This window comes from Chelonoidis abingdonii, chromosome 5 (genome assembly GCF_003597395.2).
Source record: "Chelonoidis abingdonii isolate Lonesome George chromosome 5, CheloAbing_2.0, whole genome shotgun sequence".
Classification (NCBI taxonomy): Eukaryota; Metazoa; Chordata; order Testudines; family Testudinidae; genus Chelonoidis; species Chelonoidis abingdonii.
In genome coordinates this window covers 146,503,132-146,513,166 of record NC_133773.1, presented here as the reverse complement: position 1 = coordinate 146,513,166, position 10,035 = coordinate 146,503,132, and the positions used below count along the sequence as shown (strand labels likewise).

Here is a 10,035-nt window from a genome sequence, read left to right as displayed (position 1 = left end):
ACATCTGTTAGTCTATAAGGTGCCACAGGATTCTCTGCTGCTTTTACAGATTCAGACTAACACGGCTACCCCTCTGATACCTTACATACCTCAATCACACATCTAAACTAAACTAATAAGATTACAGCAGAGTTTGCAAAAATGAAGGTTGGAGGAAGCTTTTACAAAATGGAGTGAGCGTTCTAAAATGGGGTTTGAATTACAATATGGAAAACAGTGAACAGAAGTTACAATATAGACAAGTGTAGTGGATGGCAAACAGAAGTTACATTAATAATTAAAAACAATTTCATTATCAGTTCTACAGAACCCCTCTCCGCTGTGCTCCTTGCCCTGATGAGTGGTTGGTATAAACAAGGCAAACGAGTGCTTCCACTTAAAGCTTTTACTTTATTTAGTCTCCAGCACTTATACACGTCCACCACCAATTAGCAGAGCACCCCAAAACAATCCTTACCAATGTCTGGAGTGGTCTTTGAGTGGGTCAGTGTTACATTTCTGGGGGCCAACCTTTTGTCTGCCACAAGGACCTTAAGATGTGTCCACCTAACGCAGTCCTTTCCCCCATGCATAGCTTATCAATAAAAACAAAACTGAAACAAATACAAAAAGAATCATATAGGGACAAAAAAGAGGTTCAACAAGGACAAGTGCAGAGTCCTGCACTTAGGAAGGAAGAATCCCATTCACTACTACAGGCTGGGGACCAACTGGCTAAGCAGCAGTTCTGCAGAAAAGGACCTGGCGTTCACAGTGGATGAGAAGCTGGATAGCAGTCAGCAGTGTGCCCTGGTTGCCAAGAAGGCTAACGGCATATTGGGCTGCATTAGTAGGAGCATTGCCAGCAGGTCGAGGGAAGTGATTATTCCCCTCTATTTGGCACTGGTGAGGCCACAGCTGGAGTACTGAGTCCAATTTTGGGCCCCCCACTACAGAAGTGATGTGGACAAATTGGAAAGAGTCCAGCGGAGGGCAAGGAAAATGATCAGGGGGCTGGAGCACATGGCTTATGAGGAGAGGCTGAGGGAACTGGGATTGTTTAGTCTGCAGTGCCCCACCATGCATGAGTTTGGGAATGGAGGCTAAGACTTTAAGCCTAAAGAGAAGGTGTCATGTTGGGGGTGCAGTCCAGACCAGTGAGGGGTTGTGCACCATCTGCTCTGCAACCTGGGGCACCTCACAGTGCTCTGTGCATAGCTACAGCCCTGGTCCAGCACCTCTGAGCCAGGCAGCAACACAGCAGCCACCCTCTGGCTTCCACGCATTGGTCACGACCTACAGGGTGACTTCCAGTCCCAGACTGTCCCCAAATCGTGTGTTCTGCACATCCAGCCCTCTCTGGGGCAGCCCAGACAGTAGAGGGCTGTTGTCCCTGTAAGGGGTCAGTATCCAGCAGTTTGTTGCTTTAACTGCAGTTACCCAAACAGCTCCGCTCAAACACAACACTGGGTTAGTTTAGATTAAAAAAATACAAGATGTTTATTTAGCTCCAAAGAGATAGGTTTTAAGTGAGTACAAGTGTAAGGCATTTAAGTCAGAAATGGGTACAAGAGAAATAAAGAAAAAAATCTTCCTAGTAGCTAAAACTTAACAAACTAGACTTGATTCAAGCTGAAACCCTCAGCACATGTTCCCAGCAACAGGGTGACCAAATTCTCAGGTCCAGATCCTTCCAAAGTCAAAGGGCTGGTTCCTTTGTCTTCTTAGGTGAGAGAGAGAGAGAGAGAGAGAGAGAGAGAGAGAGAGAGAGAGGCCTTCCTGCTATCCTGGAAGGATCTCTGAGGTATGCCTTCCCATTCCCTTCCATTCCATTAATACCCTGGGTCCTACGGAAAATCTGCTAGGACAGCGCTTGAGTCATCCTTATTGTGCCCAGCTGGCTGAGACAGTTCTGCTTTAAGCATCTACTGAAGCTCTCAGCTCCACGCTCACAAACATCTGCCCATTTTGGACCTTCTAACATGACCCACGGGCACTTCCAAGCACCCCAATCCAGAAACACAGCCGCTCTGAGCCTGGCAGTTGGATGGGCGTCTGCTGTAGAGCGCTCATGTTGCAACAGGATGCAAACCATCCTCAGCCAAAGCAGGAAAGACTCAAATAGGAGATGTTACTCAGCAAAATGGAGGCATTTCTCCTCCTGAGCTCAGCAATGCCCATTATCTCCAGAGCTGCTTGGGTCCCTGCTGTCCTGGAATATCCACTTACCTTTAAGTCTGTAGATTTCTTGGTTCTCTTTGGTGCATTTAGCAACATTTCATCCTCCTGTTGATAGCTACGTGATCTTCTCTCATCCTGGCACAATTGGATCTTTACAGGGGCTTCTTCAATCTTAGAATCATAGATTCATAGAAGATCAGGGTTGGAAGGGACCTCAGGAGGTATATAGTCCAACCCCCTGCTCAAAGCAGAACCAATCCCCAGCTAAATCATCCTCGCCAGGGCTTTGTCAATCCTGGAGTGGCCCTAAAAACGAAAGACCTACAAATATATAGGATTCCCCCCATTACACCATGTGAAATATGTTCTAAAAACCTAGACCTCCCCACTGATGCAACTTCAGACTATCGTGTTCTGTCATCTGCTACCACTGAGAACAGACTGAGGCTCCATCTCCTCTTTGAATTACCCCCCATGAGTTGAAAGCTGTCCTTCAAATCTTCCTCTATTCTTCCTTCGGAGAAACACCAGTTCCCATCCAGCACTCCGATCGGTGATGTTGCGGCCCCAGTGGGACTCCCAATTTCATTCTTTCAGCTCTTGCTAGATCCCCTTCGAACCCCTAGATATGTGCTCCGTGGCCATCTGGCTGTGAAAGGGCCTTTCTAGTCGCAACACCATAAGCCAGGAAGCCAGTGATCTGGGATGCTGCTCACGGCTGGATTTGCCAGATGCTACTTCCGTAAAGAAAACTTCTCGCTGCGGCCCACAACCCAAAGATTCATCCCTACAGTCGTTTTCAACGAGTCCAACCATCCACTTACCAGTTAGTTGTTCCTAAACCGTGGGGCTCAGTTTAAGAGAGGAGGCCTGTATTTCCTGGACGTTCTGAAGAGCACTGGGCTTTATCCACAAAGGACAAAAGAACCTAACTATTTGTTCCAGTAGCAGAGGATCAAGGGGTCAGGCTCTATCTGGCAGCAAACTTTTGATATAGACCCGGCTTGCCTTATTTTTGTACCAGCTAGCCCACATTCCACTAGAACTCAGGCAACCTGTGCTGCATTCCCCAAGAGACGTAATCCCTGCTAGAGATAGGTAGGGCAGGCACCCGGAGCTCCTTACACACCTTCATGAGATATTATGCCTTGGTCCCACCTCATACTGCAGATCTAGCTGTGGCGAGAGCAGTCCTACAGACAGCTATCACGTCTGCCTTCTCCCACCCACCTCCTGTTTGGCCACTGCTTGCTAAACTCCTGCATACTTGAAGAAGAAATGGAGTGGCTACCTACCTGTAACAGGTTCTTTGAAGATTTGTGGTCCCATCCGTTATCCCACACCTATCTCCAGCCCTCTACATGCCGATTATTTGTTTGCTGTAGAGAAGGAAAAAAACCGGGAGAGGCACCAGGCTGCACGGCTCCTCAGTTTGGAGCAGGAGGTTTATGATGTGGATCAACAGACGCGTTTGCTAAGAAATTTCTGGCCTCAGGCCCAGGTGTGCATGCGTATCCCATGCCGTGGAATCCAGACCGGAGACCGCACATCTCCGAAGAACCTCTGGGGTACAGATAAGCAACCTCCAGTGGTTTGCTGAGGTGCTGGCTTCTCGAGTATGTATTAATCCCTTTAGCACCACACTGGTGCCAGAAATGTCTAATTTACTGTCGATGAAATTATATGGCTAAAGGTGTTACTGTAACGCAGCAAACATAAGTGGTTTAAAACAGGTTTGAGTTTGGTACCACAGACCTCAGCGCTAGTGCCATGGCAAACACCCCATTAAATGTCCGTTTAGTCCGTTTAATAAAGATACAGCAAAGAAAGAGAAATCAGCGAAAGCTGTGCTAACAATGTGCTACCGGCGAAAGAGAGAAACTTTAGTGAGACAGGCTGGAGCTGCTGCTAGCGTAAAGTCCTAGCCGTTCCCCATCGTTCTCCTTTCCAGCAGCATAATCAGCTTCCAGCGCCACCAATCCTGATCCCTAATTCTCGGTTCTGTGCCGTTCCCTTCCGGTCTGGTCTGAGCCAAAGCCCTTGAATTCCATCACGAGGCCTTTTCCTTCGTACTCGTTCAAGCCTTGTCCCACAAGTACCAGAAGAACAGACAGAGCTTAGCAGAAAGCAGGGGATCTCAGCCTAGCCTGATGGGCTGCTTATGGGCAGGCCAGGTGGGCATGATCCAAACTGGCGCCCACCCCTGACTGCCCAGCCCAGGCCTTGCTGTGCCAGTCCGCTCCTCTCTCCAGGTTTTGCCGTTTCTCCCATCACCTCTGAGGGGCTGGAGCAGATCTTTGCCACCAAACTACCTGGCCCTTTTCTTCGACCAATTTGGGCTCGTGGTAAGGGCTGCCCGCCAGGATCTGGGTGCTCACTGGGTGGGGAGGGGGCTTGCCCCCAGGACCTGGGCCACTTGCCTGGGCTGGGGAGGGTGTGCAACTGGTTGCTGCTGGGGTGGGGAAGGCTCCCCAGACCTGGGCACTCACTGGACTGTGGGAACGGGGTGCCAGGACCTGGGCGCTTGCTGGCTGGGGGAGAGGGCTGCCACTAGGTGCTGCTGGTCTGGGGAGGGCTGCCCCAGGACCTGGTGCCGCTACATCGGTCTGGGGAAGGGGCTGCACTGGCGCTCGCTGGGCTTAGGAAGGCGCTGCACGGTGGTGCTGCTGGGCTTGGGGAGAGGACTGCCCCAGGACCTGGGCACTCGCTGGACTGTGGGGCAAGGGGCTGCACTGGCACAACGCATCAGCTAGGGGAGGCTGCCATGGACAACTTGGTGGCTGTTGGAGAGGGCAGCACTGGGCGCTCAACGGCTTGGGGGAGGGGCTGCACTTGGTCTTGCTGGGCTGGAGGGAGGGCTGCTCTGGGCACTGGGCATCGCTGGGCTGATGGGGGAAGGGCTTCACTGGGCACGACGCTCGGCTGGTTGGTGAGGTGGCTTCTGATTGGGCTCTGCTGCGGGCCGGAGAGGGTGCCTGCAACCAAAATCGCTCACTGAGGGGCATGCACGCCTCTCGGCTGTGGGGAGGGGCTGCACTGGCACACAGTTCTCGCTGCTGCTGGCCACGCTGGTGGGGGAGGGGGCTGCAACTGGGCACTACGCTCGGCTGGGGAGGGCTGCACTGGGCACACGCTTCGGTGGGGGAGGGGCTGCACTTGGACACGCTCGGCTGGGGGAGGGGCTGCACTGGCACACGCTCGGCTGGGGGAGGGGCTGCACTGAGTGCTCGCTCGGCTGGGGGAGGGGCTGCACTGGGTGCTTGCTGGGCTGGGGGAGGGGCTGCCCCAGGACCTGGGCACTTGCTGGGCTGGGGGAGGGTGTGCATTGGGTGCTCGCTGGGCTGGGGGAGGGGCTGCACTGGGTGCTCGCTGGGCTGGGGGAGGGGTTGCACTGGGTGCTCGCTGGGCTGGGGGAGGGCTGCCCTGGCTTTCCCCAGGGGCATGGACCCAGGCCTCTCACTGGCTGTGCCAAGGCGGCCAGCTGACTCCCCGTCTGCTGCCCAAGGGTGTCTCTGAGCTGAGGCTTCTCCCCGGCTGCCTCCTTCCTGCACCGTGCCACCCCCGACATGAGCCTGTTCGCTTTGCCTCCCCCACACAGACACCATGCAGAGCTCCGCTCCAGCCCGCATTGTGAACATCTCATCCTTCAGACACGTCCAGGGCATGGCCAACATGAAGCACCTGACCGGGGAGGAGAGGCCCAAGAACTTCGACCAGTCGTACACGAGCACCAAGCTCATGAACATCCTGTTCACCAACGAGCTGGCCAGGAGGCTGCAAGGCACGGGTCAGTGTGATTCCCCGCCCCTCCACCCCCGGGGCCCGCACCCCCAAGTGACCAGTGCCCCGGGGCCCCTGCTGAACCCCCCACAGCTCCGTTTGCTCCTCACGTCCCCCTGGATTTATGCAGCACCTGGACAGAAAGCAAAGTGATGGCCATTGGCACTGTGAGCCGGAGGCGCCGTCCCAGCAGACAGGCCTCCCGGGGGGTCCCACCTAGCAGGACCTGAGAAGGGCCCTGAGCCTAATCCCTGCCAGCTAAGAGGGGCCAGGCCTAGCTGCCCTGTCCTGCAAGCACCCACTGGCCCAGTTTCCGCTGCTGTGGGTGCTGTGCCCCGACTCCTGTTCCACTGGGCAGCTGCGCTCCCTCAACTCGCCCCAGCCATGGGACCGAGGGAGCGGGGAGGAGGGGAGTCTCTGCTTGCAACATGTCCAGATTACTCACCAAGGCTGTCAAGGGTGTGGCTCCCCGAGGTAAGGAACAGATGCTGCTAGGCACCACCGCCTCCTCATCCGGGGGCTGTGAGCTGTGCAAGAAGTGTAAGGAGTGGGGCATGGGGAAGTCTCCTTGCAGGAGAGCTCGTCTGCTTCCCAGGCTGACTGTGCCCAGGGCTGCTCGTTCCATGGCGAGCTCTTCCAGCCCTTCCACTGCTTGCGGCGCTAGAGAGGACAGCGCACCATGGACATTTTCTAGGGCTTGGTGAGAAGCTGCCAGGTGTCTGGCATGTAACCCAGGTAGTGGCATGGGGTTTGACTTCCTAGCAGCTCCCATGTGGCCCCACTGGCGATGGTTTGGGGCAAGGCTGGGCTAACCAGGTAGCAGGAATTACCAGCTTTTATTTCTGTAACTCGGGTTGTTCTCATCGTCCACCTACATTTCCAATCCTCTCTTGATGCTGCAGTGCAATCAAGACCCAACGGCCAGATTTTCAAAGTATTTTGGTGCCTAACTCTCATTGAAATCAATCTCTGGAGTTCTGATTTTTTCTACACCCATGGGGATAACAGTGTTGCCCTCTGTGCCCTGAGAAGCTAGCCAAAAGTTGGGGCTCTTGTTTGTTGTTCCAGGTCGGAGGATGAATTGGCGAGAGTTGGGGATTTCTGTGGTGCAGTCTCTTTTATTTACAAAAGATGTACAAAGTCCTGTTCCCCTGGACAGAGAAATCAAACAGCAGGAGCCAGTATCTGCTCCCTGCTCCAAGCCTGCCTAGCCACTAGCGCTCTGCACCCAAAGAGCTGTCTCTCTGAGCTCTCACTCATGGCCACATTACTAGTTGTCTGTTACTGTCTGCTTTGCTGTCTCTTGCTGCTTCAACATGCCCTCCCTCTCTCTGACCCCTCACACCCTTCCACCTATCCTCTTGGGCCACATGTTTTAGCTTCTACACACCATTTCCATGTGCCTGTGTTTTGGGGGGCTACTGCCATTGTTTCAGCGACCTCCTTACAATGATTTCTTTCCATGTATCCTCAATGGAAGGCAGTGACCAGGCCTGACCCATAACAAGGTTTAACCGAACCTGTTGCTGTAACGCTGCCTGCTGCATGCAGGGCCTGCGAGAATCAAGGCACTGAAGGTTCGGGCTGTGAAGTGTCAGATACTACAGTGGTAGCACATGAGAGGGATAGAAATTAGAACAGACCATGCATGATCTGGCCCCTCCTGCAGCTCTTCTGGTAAATGTTCTGAGAGGGGACGAATGCCGGGGGAGAGGATAACGAGTGGGGTAGAGCAATTGGGGAACTTGTATTGACCCTCTCACAACACAAGAACAAGGCAACAGTCAACAACGCTGACAGGCAGAACATTAAAACTGATCAAAGGCAATACCGTTCCGCAGTGTGTGATTAGCCTGTGGAACCCACTGCCACCATATGTGGTTGAGACCAGACGCTTAGCAGGGCTCAGCGAAGGGTCACCTGGATAATGAGAACAATCTGAGTTACAGAAGTAAAGGCTGGGAACTTTTCTGCTTCAGGGCACACACCAGTCTCTAACTGTTAGGGGTCAGGAATGTCCCCCCTGGGGCAGGTTATCCCATCACTGCCTCCTGCCTGGGTTCTTGCTCCTCGCTTTGGTGCAGCTGGTGCTGGCCACTGTCAGCACCAGGAGACCGAGTTGGATGGAGCGCAGACTTCGGCAAGTCACCTGTCTGGAGCTCATTGTCCTGGGCTAACTCCCCCACCCCCCCGGCCATCCACCAGGTCTAGAAACGGGCCCTTGACTGGACTCTGGGGGCATTTGCCATGGCCAGCCCTGTGCTCCTCCAGCTTTTCCCATGTTACTGGCGCTGACAGCAACATGGCCACAATGGCTCTACGGATTCGCAGTTTCTGATTCCCCAGGTGTTGCGCCCTGACTGGCATCTCTGCCCTCCCAGGCCTCTTTCAGCACCGTTGTTTTCCCAGTATCTCATGGTGCCCGATTCTCCCCTCGTTTAGGTGGTTTTGACCTGGGGCAGCTCTGCTGATCCACACCAATGTTAGTGAGAGGGGAACCGGAGCAGGTGAGAAATGCCCCATCTTCCCAGCCCCCCTGGAGCTCTGAGCCCTACTGCTCCTCACCTGGCTGTTGTCTCCAGCTGGGATCTGCTTCTGCTGCACTGAAATCTTATTGTCTTGGGCCTTTCTGTTGAGTCATTCGGTGTGGTGACTCCTTCCCGGGAGACAGCTGTCCCTGAGAACAGGCTGGACATGATCTTTGGGTCTCGTTTATTTCATCATGTCCTTACATCAGCCTTGCTTTCATCTGCAGACGTCTCCGTCTGGCTTGACGCATGGTGCAGCCTCAAGGCCTGGCTTCTTGCCCCAGGGAAGCTGTGATTAGCTCTGGGTGCCCATGCTGTTCACTTGATCGCATGTTAGATGGCAGAACGTCTGTCTGATCATCCATTCTCGGGGCCTCCGTCACTCCCTGGCTGTCGCTAGCCCCTGCTCTCTCACCCTGCTGTTTAAGGCCCTTCCTGCCCCACTGCGAGCTGGCCCCTCAGTGGCAGACCCCATGGTAGCTCCCCAGGCCTATGTCCCCTGAAAGTTGGGTCAGTGCCACTAGTTCCACATAGGGTGCACCTCAGAACCTGCAGCTGGTGCAGAATGTGTTACACACTGCGTCTCCCAGGGAGCAAGTGATCTCCAGTGGCTCCCACTAGGTCTCTGGGCCTTGGTCTTGACCTGGAGGATCTGGGTACCAGGGAGCTTTTAAAAACGAAAAGGGATCCAGCTCGGAAATGGAAGGAGGGGCACGTCACCAAGGAAACATGCATGGGACTGCGTGAGTGTGCAGAGACAAAATCAGGAAAACCACGTCAAGGAAGGAGGTACAACTGGCAAGGAAGAAGGGGTTCTCCAACTACGTCACACACAAAAGAAAGCACTAGGACGGAGTGGGTGAGCTGCTCAATGGAGAAGGTGAGCTGGTTACGGAAGATGATAGGAAGGCAGAGCTTCTCAATGCCTACCTTGCTTCAGTCTGCTCACAAAAATATCGTCTGACCAGACAGCTAGCCAAGTTACCATAGGCTACACAGGAGAAGGGATGCAGATCCGGATAAGTAAAGAACACGCCAGAGATCTTCTGACTGAGTCCTGGTCTACACTACGCGTTTAAACCAAATTTAGCAGTGTTAAACTGATTTAACCCTGCACCCGTCCACACAACGAGGCCCTTTATGTCGATATAAAGGGCTCTTTAAACCGATTTCTGTACTCCTCCCCAACGAGAGGAGTAGTGCTGAAATCACTATTTGCCATGTCAGGTTAGGGTTAGTGTGGCCGCAAATCGATGATATTGGCCTCCGGGCGGTATCCCACAAAGCACCATTGTGACTGCTCTGGAAAGCAATCTGAACTCGGATGCACTGGCCAGGTTGACAGGGAAAGCCCCGCAAACTTTTGAATTTCATTTCCTGTTTGCCCAGCGTGGAGCTTTGATCAGCACGGGTGACGATGCAGTCCCAAATCCAAAAAGAGCTCCTGCATGGACTGTACGGGAGATACTGGATCTGATCGCTGTATGGGGAGACAAATCTGTTCTATCAGAGCTCCGTTACAGAAGACGAAATGCCAAAGCATTTGAAAAAATCTCCAGGCTATGAT

The 10,035-nt window shown here is 53.6% G+C and overlaps 1 protein-coding gene across 1 annotated transcript in view; it reads left to right on the top strand.

Moving 5' to 3' along the window:
• The window catches only part of LOC116829274 (retinol dehydrogenase 11-like), a 41,568-nt gene that overhangs the window by 23,346 nt on the left and 8,187 nt on the right, over nucleotides 1-10,035 (top strand). The window contains exon 3 of the mRNA XM_032787992.2: nucleotides 5,759-5,947. Within this exon, the coding sequence (XP_032643883.1) occupies nucleotides 5,759-5,947 (189 nt within the window). The remainder of the gene's footprint in view (nucleotides 1-5,758; nucleotides 5,948-10,035) is intronic.